Raw genomic sequence first — 20,164 nt, 5'->3', positions numbered from 1 at the left:
ACACAAGGCCATGCGCAGGTTCTACCCTGATCAGCCGTGGTGCCCAAAACAACTCACTTCCACCTCTTTGGGCCTTCCTTAACTCATCTGCAACTGGGGATGGTAAACCCAACCTCACGGGCTTGCTGTGAAGACTTAAGTAAGATCACGCCCATAAAAAGCTTCACACAGTAAGAGAATAAGCTTACTGAATGCTACCATTATCAGCAGTACTAGCATTTAAATTTACACCAAGAAGGCTAAGATACTCACTTGGGAATGTTTTGAAACTAGTTAGAGGTGGTTGGTTTCTCAACTCTGTGAATGTACGAAATGCCACTGAACTGTTTGCATTAAAAAGGGTAATTTTTTAATAAGTATTTCTTGATTTATTTTTTAAAATTTATGTATTTATTTATTTAAGCTCTACACCCAACGTGGGGCTTGAACTCATAACCCCAAGATCAAGGGTTGCATGCTCTTCCGACTGAGCCAGCCAGGTGCCCCTTCACTTCAATTAAAAACAAAAACGTGCTCATTTGGGAGAGGGTCATAGATTTCAGCCACACTTGTGGGCATGAGCCAGGTGTTTTGGAGAGTTTTGGGTCAGGCTAGGAGGTAGAGGACAGCAAGTTGATTGATGAGGTAGCAGAGGGAGAAGGGGTGTAGCAGTCACATGTGTCTGCTGTGTCCCACCATCTCACGTGTGCACACCTGGCCTGTGAGGCTCTCCTCTCCTCCCCCACCTGTGAACTCATCCGGCAAGACCCGGTTCAAACGACACCGTCTCTAGGAAGCCCTCCCAATCCTCAGCCCCAAGTGCTAAATTATTACACATAATTATTAATGAATGCTAATGGAATCATGAGGACTTTAGTTTATCCGGGTCTGCTCTCCCACTAGCCTAAGAAAACCCTAGAAGCGGGGATTGTGCTCGGTTCCCAACATGTCCAAGGTGGAACTCATCAGCTCCTTCCTCAAACCTGTCCTGATCTGTGTCCCCAAACCAATAAGCGACACTACCATCTACCCCCACACTGGGCTCCTCCCTCACCTTACCCCACACAGCCACACATAACCAAGTACGAACTGGTTCTTCCCTCTGTATCTTTCTCCAACCCATGGCTCCTCCCCATGCTCATGGCCCTGTCCTCTGTCCCCTGCAGCCTATAGAAGCCACTTCCGTGTCTCCGGAACTCTAGTCTCATCTTCTCCAAAAATAGGAACCATCTGTCTGAAACACAAATTTGGCCATTTTGTTCCCCTGCCTAAGACCCTTCTGGGGCTCCCCATCACCTTAGGACAGAGTCCACACTCCCCACCCAGTCACATAAGTCCAGCAGGTCTGACTCCTGTGATGGCTTCAGCCTCATCAATGCGCACGGCCCAGATCCTTCCACCCTAACAGTACCTGACCATGCTCCACTGCCTTGGCTCTCAGATTCCTCTGCCCAGAATTCTCCCGCCCTACAGTCCCTATCCTGCCTCGGAAAATCCCTACTTAGCCCTCTCGTGGCTCAGCCTGAACTTACAAGGTTGAAGCAGGTGCTATTTCTGGGCCCCTACACACACCGGTGCGCCCCCCCGCACCCCTCCGCCTGTGCCTTCTCACACCAGCCCTGTGCATTCCGGGCGTCACTGACTTGGGCCGCTCCGTCTCCCCTGTGGAGTGAGAGCCTCATGAGGGCAGGGCCCAGGGTCACCGCTGTGTCCTCAGCATCCCTCAGCATGGGCGGGGACGGAGTGGCGGGGTGACTGAGCACTGGGTGGATGACTGTCTTAAATGTGCTGAGTGGCTTAGGAGGCTGGGGGACGCTGTGGGAGAGAATTTTCTGAGTGGATGTTTGCGCTGATCCAATAGGAGTTGACCCACCTCCGAATGCTCTCAGGACCTGCTCCCATGCAGGCTTTTTCTGCCTGGTGTGACCCTTGAAAACCGAGGGTCGCAATATCCTGAAAAATAAAGGAAATACCCGTGTTTTTAAGAAAGGACGTGGAGCAGCTGGGCCAGGGTTGTGTTTGAATACAAACAGACACAAGCAGATCTCAGCCACGTGTACACAGCATGGCCCACATGTCAGAATGCACACACAAAGTGTCCGTCCACACACCCATACATAGTCACCAGTGGTACCCACTGCACACATACACGTGTGAAAGCACAGATGGATGTCAGGGTGGACACACAGACACACATGCAGACGTCCTCCAACAGGCATACTCCAAAGCATGACTCAGTTGCCCACAGACAGACACAGAGACTGGTGTGCATTTGGGCACAATGGCCTGCACACACACACCCTGTCATGTGTTCACACAGATGTACATGTCTGGACCCAACAGATATGGATACCCACTCATGCACACACACACTCCACAGACAGGTGTGTTCATAAATACATATATCGACATGGACACGCTGATACATACATGCGCTCAGATGTGCAAAGATCTCACACACGTGCCCAGAATGACACACATATACCCCTTATACATCTGATGTATAAATAAGAAGATACACAACAGAGGCCTCTAGGAGAACCCACTGCACACACTGGCATGAACAGAAAGATCCAGAAGCACACAAGAGTGTTGAAGGGCAGGCTGACTTGCAGGGAGGATAAAGAACAAGACAGACACAAAGGGAGACAGATGATGGGCAAGCTGCTGTGTGGGGGCCATGCCTCCCCACCCCCAAACAACCCCTGACCCCCCTCCTCACACAATGCCTCCTCCATCATCAATGCTGCCTCCAAGGTTAATGTTCCATTCGCAGCTGCAGGGGGAAGGCGCAGCTGTGTCAAAGAAGGAGGGACAGGCAGGTTCCCGCAAGGCTTTCTCTCCCTTCCTCCTTTACCAAAGAAAAAGGATTCGGAACTTTAGACCAGAGCATATAAAATCTGGAAAGGGGTTTAGAGAATCTCTTACTTCATCCTGAGGATCAAATAGGAACAGCTACTATTTGTTGGCACTTCAAACCCATGAATCAATGACTCCTCCCATAATAAGCTAAGAGGTACATCCTGTCATTGGCCGCAGGAGGCTCAGAGAGGTGAGGTGACCTGCTCAAAGCCCCACAACAAAGAAGCGATAAGGTATTCCAGTCCATGTCTTAACTGTGCTCTCGACTGCTCTACCATTGTCCAGAAAGGGGAACTGAGTCCCAGGGAAGGAAAGAGATTTTCCTGGGCGCTCCCCTAACTCATCCTGGAAGCTGATGGCCAGGCCCTTGCACGCTGGCCTCCCACACTCCTGCCTCTGAGGGAGAAGTCATATGATGACAGATGCTAGCCTCCCTCCATGTTGCCAGGTTACCAACAAGGCCAAGCGCACTTGACGTCTCTGCTGCTAAGTACTTCCGTCGGCCATATGCCCTACTCCTCCTCAGCTCATGGCAGCCTGTCTGAACGCTCAGTGCCCTGGCTGGTGCCAACCTCACTGACAAACAAACACTTGAAATTCTACCTCCCTCCTTGCCCAGGAACAGCAAGGGGAAGGCGGGGTTGGGGTGGGGTGCAGGCTCGTAGCCAGCCCAGGTGGAGGCTGCTGTTTGGGATTAAGGGGACTGATACCTGCCAAACCTGTGCTAATCCTTCCCTCCTGTGCTCCCTTTAAAACCAACAAACAACTTTTCTCTCTGTTTTGTTCTCTGCTCTTTGTTCCCTCCCCACAGGATTCCAGCTTAGAGGTCTAGAGCACTTTGAGCAACACGGCAGTCCTGAGAGTGCCAACCCACCCACCTGCACTCGTCCAAAGTTGGAGCTGGCCTCTGAGTGGGCAGAGGGAGGTTTCTAACCGTCAGATGCTGGGCCCCCCCATGGGGGCCCCTGTCAGGCCCACGGAAGACCAATCCAGCACCCGCATGGTGCTCATGTCACAGACGGCTGGGACCACCGAAGAGCTACATGGTGCCACCCTGATGACCCCCAGAAGCCAGCCCCGGTGGCCACCGGGGCCTACTCTCAGACCCTCCTGGCGCCAGAGGTGGCTCTGTGAGTGTTCTCCTGGCATCAAGTTCAGGGTCAACTTGCTTTCAATTCCCGTGTCTAGCGAGGACAAGATGATGCCAACAGCAGAAGTTACTGGCGAATCTCTGTGTCCAGTGCCGATGCCAATCCCACATCACCCCTTGCTAAACTTGGTCTCCTCTTGGCCCTCAGAGTGGGCTAGGCCAGTCAGTGGAGGAAGGAGAGGACAGGCTTCGAATCCCAGCTCCCTTACCTGCTATCTGGGTGTGACCTCGAGCAAGTGGCAGGAGGGGAGGCCTGCTCTTCTGAACAGCAAAGGAGGATGCTATGGATGGGCGCCCCTGCTAGAAGGATTCCACGAGGCCCCATGTCCACACCCTGGCTCTGCACAATGAGTGCTCGCCAAAGGCTAGCGCCCTACAGTTAAGGAAGAAGATCGCCCGCCGAGGGAAGGACAGCAGGGCCGCCATCTTCCCTCACTCCCACTCCAGCCTCCGGGGCCTGGCTCTCTCCCCACTCAGTTTTCCCAAACCTCTCCCACCATCGAGAGGGGAGATCCCAGGGAGTGGATCTGAGGGTCTTGGGGTGAGGGAGGACCCCTGGCTGTGATGCGGGGTTCCCAGAAGTATACGGGAGTCCAGCAGGATCAAAGAGTCGGTACCTCCCCCAGGCTTTGACCGACCTTTGCTTCGGACACAGCACCTCCTCTGGTGCCCAGAATCCCCACTGGGACCTCAGAGCAAGGTCAGGATCAGTGTCACTGCCTGTCTGCGGTTGGGAAAGGGGTAGAAGTCCAGAGCCACGTTTAAGCAGAACCTTTCTTAGGAAGGAAGAGTAACTAGTGGTCTCTGGGGCAGAGGGCCTGGGTAGGATTTGGAAATAGTAATGACATCCACCCATATGGCGCCAAAGAGTCCCAAGTGTCTCAAGGGGCATAATTTACAGAAAGCCTCACCAGTCCTACCCAGATCCCTGGGGGAGCTCACTAGGTTCATCATTTCCATTGTTGCTGTTAGTAGTCATGCTACTAATGTTCCCATTTGGTGTGTGAGAATCCTGAGGACAGACAACAGAGGGTGGGCAGGGGCTCCTGTGTCTCCTGGTCTGCATGCGTACTCCCCCTTCCTGGGGCTGGGTTTCCCCACCAGTGGGAAGGGGGCACTTGAGAAGAGGAGCTGGGGTGGGAGGGTGTGGGAGGTCCCTCTGGGGTGATTCTGGGTTTGGCAGGGCTGCTGGCAGCACACGGAGGGAGCGATGGCAGGAGAGGTTTGGGAAAACTCCTGGGTGGGGAGAGAGCCAGGGAAACCCTTTTTATTTTTAAAGTAGGCTCCACTCCCAGCCTGGACCCCTACGCTGGGTTTGAATTCATGACCATGAGATCAAGACCTGTGCCGAGATCAAGAGTCCAATGCTTAACTGACTGAGCCACGCAACAACCTGCTCCCCTCCTGAGACCTTTAAACATGCATTCCTCCTCATCAAAAACCCCAAATCCACAACGACAGCCACACATGCTGTCCCATTTCAACTCATTCTTTCCTTCCTTCTTCTTTTTCTTTCTTCTTTCTTCTTTCTTTTCTTTCTTTCCTTCTTTCCTTCTTTCTTTCTTTCTTTCTTTCTTTCTTTCTTTCTTTCTTTCTTTCTTTCTTTCTTTCTTTCTTCTTTCTTCTTTCCTTCCTTTCTTCCTCTCTTTCTTTCTCTTTTTAGAAAAAGAGTGAGGTAGCACTGGCAGGGGGCAGGGGAGTCGGGGGGACAGAGGGCAGAGGGAGGGCAGGGGCAGAAGGAGAGGGGGCTGCAGAGGGAGAAGAGGGAGAGATAGAATCTTAAGAAGGCTCCCTGCCCAGCCCAGCACAGAGCCTGATGCTGGGCTCATCTCACAACACTGAGATCATGAACTGAGCCAAAATCAAGAGTCAGAAGCTGAACTGACTGAGCCATCTGGGCACTCTCCATTCCAACAGTCTTAAACCCAGATCCCTGGATTCTTTTCTCTGGAGACCTAAAATCCACAATGTTAGGGTCCGTCTCACTCTGAGACGGAAAATCCAAAACTTAGGGGGCTCCACATACAAGTATTCTAAATTCTTCAGTTCTGGAATTTGTCTACTGCTTCAATCAATCCTAGAGCCCTGGGGTGGTCCCTCCTGAGGGGCAACACACTCTGTCTTGGGACTTACTCCTTGTTAATCCTCCTGGGGTCCCCATCTCCTGCCTCATTGGCTGTGTGCCAAGCTCAGCAGTGAGCCCAGGGTGGGGGGGGGTGTACCTGGAAAGTGAAATGGTACAATTATATAATCAGCACCTAACTCTGCCTTTCTCTCCCAGTTGGTATAAAGTCAAACCAGCCCAGCCGGCACCATCTGACCGTCTCTCCCAGTGCCACCATGCTGGCCTCAGGGCTGCTTCTGGTGGCTTTGCTGGCCTGCCTGACCATAATGGTCTTGATGTCTGTCTGGAGGCAGAAGAAACTCTGGGGGAAGCTTCCTCCGGGACCCACCCCATTGCCCTTCATCGGAAACTACCTGCAGCTGAATACACAACAGATGTACAACTCTCTCATGAAGGTGTCAGGACATGGGATGGGTGGAATGGGGGTGGGGCTGGAAGTCTGCCTAAATGAGCTGGGACTTGGTGGCAGGGGATGAGCAAGGTTGGACCAGAGTCTCAAGAAAGTGGAAATTTGCAGGTTGGCCAGCAGGGTCCTAGACAAGAAAGAGCCGATTTGGGGATGTCCAGCCCCTTGAGTGTCAGAACCTGGAGGAGATGCACGCAGTAGGTGAGGGCTGGGCACAGGGCCAGTTCCCAGTGCGGGCCGCAGCCTCTAAGCACTCCCACCTCCATCAGATCAGCGAGCGATATGGCCCGGTCTTCACGGTCCACCTGGGGCCCCGGCGCATCCTGGTGCTGTGTGGACACGAGGCGGTGAAGGAGGCTCTGGTGGATCAGGCTGAGGAGTTCAGCGGGCGAGGCGAGCAGGCCACCTTCGACTATCTCTTCAAAGGCTATGGTGAGGCGCTCCGGGTGGGAGCGTGTGGTCAGGCACACTTGGCCTCAGTTTCCCCACTGTTCTTCTCCTGACTCACTGACCCAGGGCTGTGGCCGAGTTCTACCCCTGCTTCCCTCTGTGCTTATCCCTGGTTATCGTGGCCTCTCCTTGCTCTTCTCTAGCTTGACTCAGGGTGTCTGAGTCTCTATTCCCCCTGCTTCTCAGCCCACCTCTCTGTTCTCTCTCACGGATGCCTCTCCTTTCTCTGGGTCTGGGAGCAGTTCTTTGGGATTTCTGCCTTGGAGCCCCGGTCTTCAATCCCCGAGTCCTGCCCCTTACTCCTTCTCAGCTTCTGAGCTTCCCCGAGCTTCTGCCTCCCTCTGTCTGTCTTTTCCTCCTCTGTGTGAGAATCTCACCTTATTTCTGCTTCACACCCCATGCCTTCAGCTCTGGAAACATCTTCTCCTCTCTCCAGACCCTCTCTGTTGTCCTTCCGTATTTTCCTCTTTCTCCAGCTCAGCGTTAGGATCCTCCGTGATTTTTATTGCCACTTCCCAGTTCTCCACGGAGGTCAGGCTCCTCCTCCCTGCCTCTCTCCCTCTGCTTCTGTGTCTCCGCATGTAGCTTGGTTTCTCTGGGCATCTGACTTGCCTGTCTCCCTCTGATTCTTTTCTTCCAAGCCGGTCTCTATCTCTTTCAGTATTTCTCTGACCCTGAGTTGTATTTCTCCCCGTCTCCCTCACCCCCCAACCCATCCTCCCACTCCGGGATCCGCTCACCTCTGCCCACCTCTGTCCCCGCCCCTCCCCGCCTCACCACACCCCCACGCTCCCTCCCCAGGCGTGACATTCAGCAACGGGGAGCGAGCCAAGCAGCTCCGGCGCTTCTCCATCACCACACTGCGGGACTTTGGAGTGGGCAAGCGCGGCATTGAGGAGCGCATCCAGGAGGAGGCGGGCTTCCTCATCGAGGCCCTCCGGGGCACACGCGGTGAGCGGCGGGGGAGGGGGTCGGGAGTGAGCAAGAAGGAAGGGTACACCCACACGGATGCACCCTTTCTCCACTGGGAAGGGGACTGGCTTGGGGGAAGGCATCAGGGCTCCAGGCTCTGGGGTCTTGTGCTGGACGTTTGGCTCCTCACTCCAGTGCCCTCCTCCAATACTCAGGCTGGCATCAGACCGCCCAGTTGACGCTCCCCCAAATCCCTGTCTCTTCCCCAACTCATCCCATTCCCCAGGTGCCTTCATCGATCCCACCTTCTTCCTGAGCCGAACAGTGTCCAACGTCATCAGCTCCATTGTCTTTGGGGACCGCTTTGACTATGAGGACGAAGAGTTCCTCTCACTGCTGCGTATGATGCTGGGAAGCTTCCAGTTCACAGCTACCTCTATGGGGCAGGTAACCTGTCCCAGTCTGGCTCTACAACACCCCTACCACAACCCACCAATTGCTTTCCCCCATGGAAACGGGTGCCCCAAACTGCCATCCTCCTCCAGACCAGGTTCCATCAAAGCCACTCTTGTGACAATGCAATGGTTACACCAGAACACCCACTTTCCAAGGACACCTGGATATCTCAACACATGCTGCCCCCAACCAAAAAAACCAAAAACCAAACCAAACAAACAATGAACAGAGCCTGCAGGCAAGGTACATGTTACTGGCCCAGCCATGCCGCCTGGGGATGTGTTCCCATCCCAACTTACCTACCGGTCCCTATTACGATAGTCCATCTCTTAATACCTTAACACCTGAACAAGTGACCACCTCAACCCACCTCCTGAATACCTGTACACCTGGCGCTATAAAATCCAGCCTGCCAAGTCATTTGGTAATTGCACAGGTGTCCCAAACCACCTACAGAAGTGCCCCTATAGAGCCCGCCGAAACACCTGAACATCTGGACAGGTGACCCAACCAAGAAGACCCCTACACATGTAAACACCTGGCTAGACGTTTCCCCAAACGCCCAAATCGTGTCCCCCAACCCAGCTGACTCACTTACAGAAGTGCCCCCCATCAGCCCCTGTGAACATCTGAAACACATGAACAGGTATCTCCCCCTCCTCAACACTTGCATACCTGTCCCACTTTCACACCTCAACCCCACCTCATACAGAAGCCACCATTCTATATCCCTGAAATATCTGGGTACTTGTCTCCAACTGAGCCTACTCCACACCTAGAGATCTAAACAGGTGATCCACCATATCGGTCAGAAAAAATAGGTCAACACCTGAACATGAGTCTCCCAATTCAACCACATCTGAATATCTGAACCCCCAGATGTGTTCTCCAATCCAGCCTCACCCCAATACCTGAAACCTGGATATGTGTCCCAACCCATCTCACCAACATTCTGGGAAAGAGGCCCTCACACTCACGTGAAACTTAGCTATCTCCTCCCATCATGCTCCGTATAAATCCTAAACACCTGCACAGGTGCCTTTAACCCACTGCCTTCCTTGCCCTGAGAAAGGTCCCGCTCCCAGCAGGACCTGCCAGTGAACAACTATCCTTCCCTTTCTTGTCTCCCCATCCTCAGCTCTATGAGATGTTTTCCTCAGTGATGAAGCACCTGCCAGGGCCGCAGCAACAGGCATTTAAGGAGCTGCAGGGTCTGGAGGACTTCATAGCCAAGAAGGTGGAGCAGAACCAACGCACCCTGGACTCCAACTCCCCGAGGGACTTCATTGACTCCTTCCTCATCCGCATGCAGGAGGTACAGCCCAGCAGCCAGGGCGGACAGCAGCAAAGCCACGCAGAGGGAAACCAGGCTGGGAAGGGGCGAGCAGAGGCCCCTCAAATCATCGCCCTCATAACATCCTCACAATCTCAACAATAATAACCGTGGCTGCTCCATCCACCAGCACTTGTCCATGGACAGGACCTGTGTGCAAACCAACAAGCAACACTTCCATAGCATGCACTCGCTCTCTGTATCCCTCTCCTCAATATTCCTACCTTAAAAGAGTGAACAGCAGGGCTGATGAGTAAAAGACAGGTAGGCAGCCAGGTAAAGAGTGTGGGAAGGGCATTTTGGGCAGAGCCAGCAGCCTGAACAAAACCCTGGCAGAAGTAGGGTCTCTCGGGGGGCGGAGCAAGATGGCGGAGGAGTAGGAGACCTAGATTTCGTCTGGTCTCAGGAATTCAGCTGAATAGGGATCAAACCATTCTGAACACCTACGAACTCAACAGGAGATCAAAGAGGAGAGTAGCAACAACTCTCTGAAGAGAGAAGCGACCACTTACTGGAAGGTAGGACGTGCGGAGAAGTGAATCCGAGGCGATATTCGGGAGGATAGACGGCGGGGGAGGGTCCTCCGCCGGCCGCTTCTGGCAAGTGATAGAGCCGCGGAGCACAAAATCGGACCTTTTAGAAGTCGGCTCCGCTGAGGGACGTCGCTCCAGTGGCTAGGCGGGGGTGGAACCCTCGTGGGACAGTGGGGTCTCAGGACCCTTGGGGTCACAGAAAGACCGGGGGAGCCTGAGTGCGCCAGAGCTCCCAGGTATCAGAGCGGGGAAGCCAGCTGCAGAGACGGAGCTGAGGCACGGGCTCTCAGCTTGGGGTTGCCATAAACTGTGATCCGCGGCCCAGTCGGGCCACTGCTCCTGCAGCAGGGACCCAACAGGCGGCAGATCCGGGGAGACTCCCCTTCCTTCCCGGGGAGGAGCGGCGCGGGAGCGCACCGCAGGGATCTCCTGGGTTTGGAGACTCCACACGGGGTCGGGTGCCAGAGATACAAACGCTCGGTCACAGGCCGGGTGAGCACGGAGTGCGGCCGGAGACCAGGGACAAGGGAGTGACTGCTTTTCTCTGGCGGCGCACTGAGGAGCGGGGCCCCGAGTTCTCAGCTCCTCCGGGTGGAGATTGGGAGGCCACCATTTTTGCCCTGGTCCTCCAAAGATGTACTGAGAGCTTGCAGGAACAAAAGCTCCTGAGAGCAAACCCATGCAGCTTCCTTAGCCCGGACCGACAAGGGCGGGGCAATTCAGCCTCCGGCAAAGACATTTGCAAACCACAGCAACAGGCCCCTCCCCCAGAAGATCAGCACGAACAGCCAGCAAGCCAAGACCAAGTTTACTGATCAAGGAGAACGGGAGAACTCCAGCGCTAGGGGAATACTGCACATAGAATTCATGGCTTTTTTTTACCATGATTCATTATTTCATCAAAGCTAATTTTTGTTAACTGTTTTTTTTTTCTTTTTCTATTTCCCTTTTTCAACCAACATCTTATCAATCTCTTTTTAAAAAAAAAAAAACATTTTTTATTTTTCATTTTTAGAGTCATATTTTATCCCTTCATAGTAGTTACCCTTATTTTTGGCATATATATATAAGTTGTTCTCTCTTTAAAATTTTGAGATACGTTTCTTCTAACAGATAAAAATATACCCTAAATCACTAGTATATGGTTCTGTTCTAGTCTCCTGCCTGATCACATTCTCTCCCTTTTTCCTTTTTTTTTTTAAATCTTCTTTCTTTTTTCAAACAACTTCTTATCTTATCAAGTCCTTTTATAAAATCTTTTATAATTTTCATCTTTACAGTCATCTTCTATCCCTTCATTGTATCAACCCTTATTTTGTACATATATGTCTTTCTTCCTTTAAAATTTTAGGAGGCACTTTTTTCTAACAGACCAAAATACGCCCAAAATCTAGTGTGTGGCACTGATCTATGCACTAGCCTGATCATATTTGATCACATTCTGCTTTTTTTGTATTGTTCTGTTTTTGTTTTTATCTTTTTTCTTTTTTTTTTCTTTCTTTCCCTTTCTTTTCCCCTGGTTTCAGGTCTTTTCTGATTTCTATACAGTATATTTGCTGGGAACGTTGTAAACCTGTTAGCATTTTGTTCTCTCATTCATCTATTCTCCTCTGGGCAAAATGACAAGATGAAAAAAATCACCTCAGCAAAAAGAACAAGAGGTAGTACCGTCAGCCAGGGACCTACTCAATACGGACATTAGTACGATGTTGGACCTAGAGTTCAGAATCATGACTTTAAAGATACTAGCTGGGCTTGAAAAAAGCGTGGAAGTTATTAGAGAAACCCTTTCTGGAGAAATAAAAGAACTAAAATCTAACCAAGTCGAAATCAAAAAGGCTATTGATGAGGTGCAATCAAAAATGGGGGCACTAACTGCTAGGATAAATGAGGCAGAAGAGAGAATCAGTGATATAGAAGACCAAATGATGGAAAGTAAAGAGGCTGAGAAAAAGAGGGAGAAACAACTACAGGATCACGAGGGCAGAATTCAAGAGATAAGTGATTCGATAAGACGAAACAACATTAGAATAATTGGGATCCCAGAAGAAGAAGAAAGAGAAAGAGGGGCAGAAGGTATATTGGAGCAAATAATAGCAGAGAACTTCCCTAATGTGAGGAAGGAAACAGGCATCAAAATCCAGGAGGCACAGAGAACCCCTCTCAAAATCAATAAAAATAGGTCAACACCCCGACATCTAATAGTAAAACTTACGAGTCTCAGAGACAAAGAGAAAATCCTGAAAGCAGCTCGGGAGAAGAGATATGTAACCTACAAAGGTAAAAATATTAGATTGGCAACAGACCTATCCACAGAGACCTGGCAGGTCAGAAAGGACTGGCAAGATACCTTCAGAGCACTAAACGAGAAAAATATGCAGCCAAGAATACTATATCCAGCTAGGCTGTCACTGAAAATAGAAGGAGAGATAAAAAGCTTCCAGAACAAACAAAAACTAAAGGAATTTGCAAACATGAAACCAGCCCTCCAAGAAATATTGAAAGGGGTCCTCTAAGCAAAGAGAGAGCCTAAAAGCAGCAAAGATCAGAAAGGAACACAGACAACATACAGTAACAGTCACCTTACAGGCAATACAATGGCACTAAATTCATACCTTTCAATAGTTACCCTGAATGTAAATGGGCTCAATGCCCCAATCAAAAGACACAGGCTATCAGATTGGATTAAAAAACAAGACCCATCCATATGCTGTCTACAAGAGACTCATTTTAGACCCAAAGACACCCCCAGATTGAAAGTGAGGGGGTGGAAAACCATTTACCATGCTAATGGACACCAAAAGAAAGCTGGGGTGGCAATCCTTATATCAGACAAACTAGATTTTAAAACAAAGACTGTAATAAGAGATGAGGAAGGACACTATTTCTTACTTAAAGGGTCTATCCAACAAGAAGATCTAATAATTGTAAATATCTATGCCCCGAACATGGGAGCAGCCAATTATATAAGGCAATTAATAACAAAAGCAAAGAAACACATTGACAACAATACGCTAATAGTGGGGGACTTTAACACCCCCCTGACTGAAATGGACAGATCATCTAAGCAAAAGATCAACAAGGAAATAAAGACTTTAAATGACACACTGGACCAAATGGACTTCACAGACATATTCAGAACATTCCATCCCAAAGCAATGGAATACACATTCTTCTCTAGTGCCCACGGAACATTCTCCAGAATTGATCACATCCTAGGTCACAAATCAGGTCTCAACCGGTACCAAAAGATTGGGATCATTCCCTGCATACTTTCAGACCACAATGCTCTGAAACTAGAACTCAATCACAAGAGGAAAGTCGGAAAGAACTCAAATACATGGAGGCTAAAGAGCATCCTACTAAAGAATGAATGGGTCAACCAGGAAATTAAAGAAGAATTAAAAAAATTCATAGAAACCAATGAAAATGAAAACACAACTGTCCAAAATCTTTGGGATACAGCAAAGGCAGTCCTGAGAGGAAAGTATATAGCAATACAAGCCTTTCTCAAGAAACAAGAAAGGTCTCAAATACACAATCTAACCCTACACCTAAAGGAGCTGGAGAAAGAACAGCAAATAAAGCCTAAACCCAGCAGGAGAAGAGAAATAATAAAGATCAGAGCAGAAATCAATGAAATAGAAACCAAAAGAACAGTAGAACAGATCAACAAAACTAGGAGCTGGTTCTTTGAAAGAATTAACAAGATTGATAAACCCCTGGCCAGACTGATTAAAAAGAAAAGAGAAATGACCCAAATCAACAAAATCATGAATGAAAGAGGAGAGATCAAAACCAACACCAAAGAAATACAAACAATTATAAGAACATATTATGAGCAAATCTATGCCAGCAAATTAGATAACCTGGAAGAAATGGGTGCATTCCTAGAGATGTATCAACTACCAAAACTGAACCAGGAAGAAATAGAAAACCTGAACAGACCTATAACCACTAAGGAAATTGAAGCAGTCATCAAAAATCTCCCAAGAAACAAAAGCCCAGGGCCAGATGGCTTCCCAGGGGAATTCTATCAGACATTTAAAGAAGAATTAATACCTATTCTCCTGAAACTGTTCCAAAAAATAGAAATGGAAGGAAAACTTCCGAACTCATTTTATGAGGCCAGCATTACCTTGAACCCAAAACCAGACAAAGACCCCATGAAAAAGAATTACAGACCAATATCCCTGATGAACATGGATGCAAAAATTCTCACCAAAATACTAGCCAATAGTATCCAACAGTACATTAAAAGGATTATTCGCCATGACCAAGTGGGATTTATCCCTGGGCTGCAAGGCTGGTTCAACATCCGCAAATCAATCAACGTGATACAACACATTAACAAAAGAAAGAACAAGAATCATATGATCCTCTCAATAGATGCAGAAAAAGCATTTGACAAAGTACAGCATCCTTTCTTGATCAAAACTCTTCAGAGTATAGGGATAGAGGGTACATACCTCAATATCATAAAAGCCATCTACGAAAAACCTACAGCGAATATCATTCTCAATGGGGAAAAGCTGAGAGCTTTTCCCCTAAGGTCAGGAACGCAGCAGGGATGTCCACTCTCACCACTGCTATTCAACATAGTATTAGAAGTCCTAGCCATAGCAATCAGACAACAAAAAGAAATCAAAGGCATCCAAATCGGCAAAGAGGAAGTCAAACTCTCACTCTTTGCAGATGATATGATACTGTATGTGGCAAACCCAAAAGACTCCACCCCAAAACTGCTAGAACTCATACAGGAATTCAGTCAAGTAGCAGGCTATAAAATCAATGCACAGAAATCAGTGGCATTCCTATACACCAAAACAAGACAGAAGAGAGACAAATCAAGGAGTCTATCCCATTCACAATTGCACCCAAAACCATAAGATACCTAGGAATAAATCTAACCAAAGAGGCAAAGGATCTGTACTCAGAAAACTATAAAATACTCAGGAAAGAAATTGAAGAAGACACAAAGAAATGGAAAAACGTTCCATGCTCATGGATTGGAAGAACCAACATTGTGAAGATGTCAATGCTACCTAGAGCAATCTACACATTCAATGCAATCCCCATCAAAATACCATCCACTTTTTTCAAAGAAATGGAACAAATAATCCTAAAATTTGTATGGAACCAGAAGAGACCCCGAATAGCCAGAGGAATCTTGAAAAAGAAAAGCAAAGCTGGCGGCATCACAATTCTGGACTTCCAGCTCTATTACAAAGCTGTCATCATCAAGACAGTATGGTACTGGCACAAAAACAGACACATAGATCAATGGAACAGAATCGAGAGCCCAGAAATGGACCCTCAACTCTATGGTCAACTTATCTTTGACAAAGCAGGAAAGAATGTCCAATGGAAAAAAGACAGTCTCTTCAACAAATGGTGTTGGGAAAATTGGACAGCCACATGCAGAAGAATGAAACTGGACCATTTCCTTACACCACACACAAAAATAGACTCCAAATGGTTGAAAGACCTAAACGTGAGACAGGAGTCCATCAAAATCCTAAAGGAGAACACAGGTAGCAACCTCTTCGACCTCAGCCGCAACAACTTCTTCCTAGAAACATCACCAAAGGCACAGGAAGCCAGGGCAAGAATGAACTATTGGGATTTCATCAAGATAAAAAGCTTTTGCACAGGAAAAGAAACAGTCCACAAAACCAAAAGACAACCGACAGAATGGGAGAAAATATTTGCAAATGACATATCAGATAAAGGGCTAGTATCCAAAATCTATAAAGAACTTATCAAACTCAACACCCAAAGAACAAATAATCCAATCAAGAAATGGGCAGAAGACATGAACAGACATTTTTCCAAAGAAGACATCCAAATGGCCAACAGGCACATGAAAAAGTGCTCAACATCGCTCGGCATCAGGGAAATCCAAATCAAAACCTCAATGAGATACCACCTCACACCCGTCAGAATGGCTAAAATTAACAAGTCAGGGAACGACAGATGTTGGCGGGGATGTGGAGAAAGGGGAACCCTCCTACACTGTTGGTGGGAATGCAAGCTGGTGCAACCCCTCTGGAAAACAGTATGGAGGTTCCTCAAACAGTTGAAATTAGAGCTACCACTCGATCCAGCAATTCCACTACTGGGTATTTACCACAAAGATACAAATGTAGGGACCCGAAGGGGTACGTGCACCCCAATGTTTATAGCAGCAATGTCCACCATATCCAAACTGTGGAAAGAGCCAAGATGTCCATCGACAGATGAATGGATAAAGAAGAAGTGGTATATATACACAATGGAATATTATGCAGCCATCAAAAGGAATGAGATCTTGCCATTTGCAACGATGTGGATGGAACTGGAGGGTGTTATGCTGAGTGAAATAAGTCAATCAGAGAAAGACATGTATCATATGACCTCACTGATATGAGGAATTCTTAATCTCAGGAACAAACTGAGGGTTGCTGGAGTTGGTCGGGGGTGGGATGGATGGGGTGGCTGGGTGATAGACATTGGGGAGGGTATGTGCTATGGTGAGCGCTGTGAATTGTGTAAGACTGTTGAATCACAGATCTGTACTTTTGAAACAAATAACGCAACATATCTTAAGAAAAAAGAAAAAGAAGAAGATAACAGGAGAGGAAGAATGAAGGGGAGTAAGTCAGAGTGGGAGAGGAACCATGAGAGATGATGGACCTGAAAAACAAACTGAGGTTTCTGGAGGGGAGGAGGGTGGGGGGATGGGTTAGCCTGGTGATGGGTATTGAGGAGGGCACATTCTGCATGGAGCACTGGGTGTTATGAACAAACAATGAATCATGGAACACTACACCAAAACAAATTATGTAATATAGAGTAATTAACATAAGAATAAAAAATTAAAAAAAAAAAAGAAGTAGGGTCTCTCTTCCCAGCTCTGGTCTGGACCTAAGAGAGGTGGGTCCAAATGGAAAGACCCCAGAAGGGCTCTGAGAGCCCTGAGGGGGAATGGGCCTGGCCTGAAGGCCTCTCTCCCTTCAGGAGCAGAACAACCCCAACACGGAGTTCCACATGAAGAACCTGGTGATGACCACACTGACCCTCTTCTCTGCGGGCACTGAGACGGTCAGCACAACCCTGCGGTACGGCTTCCTGCTGCTCATGAAGCACCCAGAGGTGGAGGGTAAGACTGTGAGGGCGGGGCAGTGAAGTGGTGGCCACAGACCCTTACACTTCCTCTGAGCACACTGCAATGTGCCCACATTTCCCAGATGTCTGGAACCTCAGACATACCCTGTTATCCAGATGCTAGCTGATATTCTGCTGATAAGCACCAGCTGAGTTGCACTGGCTGTTAAAATCCTGAAATATCTGAACCGATGGGTAAATAGCTCCTGTGCTGAGTCAAACAGCTCCCGTGTTGAGAGCAGGTGAATAGGACGCTGCACCAATCATGCTTATGGTCAAGGTCTGTTTTGAATCATCTACGTCCATATCACACATGGATGTACACATTTGGACTATCATCTCCACCCTGAGACTGCTAGGTACCTAAACACTTTCCCCCTCCTCCCACAGCCAAGGTCCATGAGGAGATTGACCGGGTGGTTGGCACGAACCGTCAGCCCAAGTTTGAGGACAAGGCCAAGATGCCCTACACAGAGGCGGTGATCCACGAGATCCAAAGATTTGGAGACATGATCCCCATGGGCCTGGCCCGCAGAGTCACCAAGGACACCAAGTTTCGAGAGTTCCTCCTCCCCAAGGTAACTTTCCTGCCCCACGTAAGGGGACCTCCAACCTGCTCCCTGTGACCCAGCACCCCATTCCCCTTAGAAGCTTCCCAGCCCCTGTCCCACCGCCTCAGTCAAACACTTCCCCAACCACCATGACCCTTCAACCTTCCCACTCAGAGATTCTTGAATCCAGTATCTCCCCAGGGCTCGTGCTGCAAGGATTGTGCACCCCATGTCCCCAAACGTCCTCTCTCAAAAGACATGAACTTCATTTCTAGACCTCCTCCCTCAAGGACACGAGTCTCACGTCTCCCAAACATCCCGCCTAGGAGACATAAACCCAGTGTTTTTCAAAGTTCCTGTCTCTGGAAGCATCAACCCCCATGTCCTGTCAACCTCCTGCCTTGGGAGACTTGAACTGCACATCCCCCACACCTTCTGTCCTAAGAGACACAGAACCTGTGTTCTTCAAACTTCCCTGCTCGGGAGACGTAAACCCCACGTCTGCATAGCTTCCTGTCTCGGAGACATGAATCTCCTGTCTCCCAAAGCTCCTCCCTAAGAGGACCCACACTCCTCCCACGCCTCCATTTCTCATCAGCTAGGGCATCCCAATTGTCCCTCCAAGCTCCACGCATTTTCAGCATACTCTCCCCCCACTCCACCTTATCAAATACCCCTTCTCCTCCTCGCCAGGGCACTGACGTGTTCCCTATGCTGGGCTCCGTGCTGAGAGACCCCAAGTTCTTCTCCAACCCCCGAGACTTCCACCCCCAGCACTTCCTGGATGAGAACGGGCAGTTTAAGAAGAGTGATGCTTTTGTGCCCTTCTCCCTTGGTAAGAGACCACTGTCTGCTGCCAAGCCACCGCTCCCACTCACAGGGGCTCCTTCATCCCAGCTCTCTTCTCTAAGGTGTAGCGTGGTGTCTTTCTCCAGCTTGGAAGTCCCTCTCATGATCTACCTTGGAACCCCTCATCGGGCTCCCTGCTCAGCGGGAAGCCTGCTTCTCCCTCTCCCACTCCCCCTGCTTGTGTTCCCTCTCTCACTCTCACTCTCTCACTCTCACTCTCTCTCTCTCTGTCAAATAAATAAATAAGTCTTTTAAAAAAAGGTAGTATCTACCTCATACATTACGGTAAGGATTCATTTTATAAATGTAAAACGTTAAGGGTAATTCATAATACACAGTAGTGCTATTTCCTAGTTGTAAATCTGGTTTTCCAAGGGTTTGCTCTAGGTTTATATTATATATCTTAAACATATCACAGTCTACCTTCAAGTAGTATGTACCACCTCATGCGTGCTTTAAGAACCTCAGGATAACATTGTGCAATTTTCTTTCTCCTGGCCTTTGTGCTATTGTAAAGACTTTTGCATGTATTAGAAATCCTACCATGTATCATCATTATTTTTGCCTTTAACACCCAAATCCGTTTTAAAGAGTTTTTAAAAATAAGAAGAAGTCAGGGCACCTGGGTGGCTTGGTCCGTTGAGTGTCCAACTCTTGATCTCAGCTCAGGTCTTGATCTCAGGGTTGTGAGCTGGGAGGTACGGGAGCAGGAGAGCCAGCTGGGAGATAGGGGAGCAGGAGAGCCAGCTGGGAGATATGGGGTCAGGAGAGCCAGCTGGGAGGTCCGCTATCAGGAGAGCCAGCTGGGAGGTACGGGATCAGGAGAGCCAGCTGGGAGGTTCGGGAGCAGGAGAGCCAGCTGGGAGGTATGGGATCAGGAGAGCCAGCTGGGAGATACGGGAGCAGGAGAGCCAGCTGGGAGATACGGGAGCAGGAGAGCCAGCTGGGAGATACGGGATCGGGAGACCCAGCTGGGAGGTCCGGGATCAGGAGAGCCAGCTGGGAGGTACGGGAGCGGGAGAGCCAGCTGGGAGATACGGGATCCGGAGAGCCAGCTGGGAGATACGGGATCGGGAGACCCAGCTGGGAGATACGGGATCCGGAGAGCCACCTGGGAGATACGGGAGCAGGAGAGCCAGCTGGGAGGTACGGGATCGGGAGAGCCAGCTGGGAGGTACGGGATCGGGAGACCCAGCTGGGAGATACGGGAGCAGGAGAGCCAGCTGGGAGGTACGGGAGCAGGAGAGCCAGCTGGGAGGTACGGGAGCAGGAGAGCCAGGGGTTGTCCCTCTTTTCCTCATGGCCCCTGGGGTGCCGTGTGATAGGCACTGTGAGTGAGAAATTGGCAGTCCTCAGAATAATACATTTGACTCTTTTTTTAGATAACAGACAAAATCCTGGAAACATTTACC

General features: G+C 49.3%; 1 protein-coding gene across 1 annotated transcript; it reads left to right on the top strand.

Moving 5' to 3' along the window:
* Nucleotides 1-6,331: 6,331 nt before the first annotated feature.
* On the top strand, nt 6,332-20,090 carry LOC114204237 (cytochrome P450 2A13-like). The gene is made up of 9 exons (XM_088026940.1): nt 6,332-6,511; nt 6,792-6,954; nt 7,774-7,923; nt 8,171-8,331; nt 9,479-9,655; nt 17,206-17,347; nt 17,743-17,930; nt 18,597-18,751; nt 20,078-20,090. The coding sequence occupies exons 1-9, from the start codon at nt 6,332-6,334 to the stop codon at nt 20,088-20,090; spliced, it is 1,329 nt and encodes a 442-aa protein (XP_087883066.1).
* The last annotated feature ends 74 nt before the right edge of the window (nt 20,091-20,164 follow it).

Source organism: Eumetopias jubatus, unplaced genomic scaffold (assembly GCF_037043125.1).
Source record: "Eumetopias jubatus isolate StellerSeaLion01/CBP00866 unplaced genomic scaffold, mEumJub1_p1.0 scaffold_10, whole genome shotgun sequence".
NCBI lineage: Eukaryota > Metazoa > Chordata > Mammalia > Carnivora > Otariidae > Eumetopias > Eumetopias jubatus.
Note: the sequence above shows the minus strand (reverse complement) of the source record. Positions and strands in the feature narration are given on the sequence as shown.

Bases quoted from the DNA above. Each gene is read 5' to 3' on its own strand.
- LOC114204237 (XM_088026940.1), top strand. From the start codon at position 6,332: ATGCTGGCCTCAGGGCTGCTTCTGGTGGCTTTGCTGGCCTGCCTGACC. The intron at 7,924-8,170 runs GTGAGCGGCGGG...CCCATTCCCCAG, and splicing joins GGCCCTCCGGGGCACACGCG to GTGCCTTCATCGATCCCACC. The intron at 17,931-18,596 runs GTAACTTTCCTG...CCTCCTCGCCAG, and splicing joins GAGAGTTCCTCCTCCCCAAG to GGCACTGACGTGTTCCCTAT.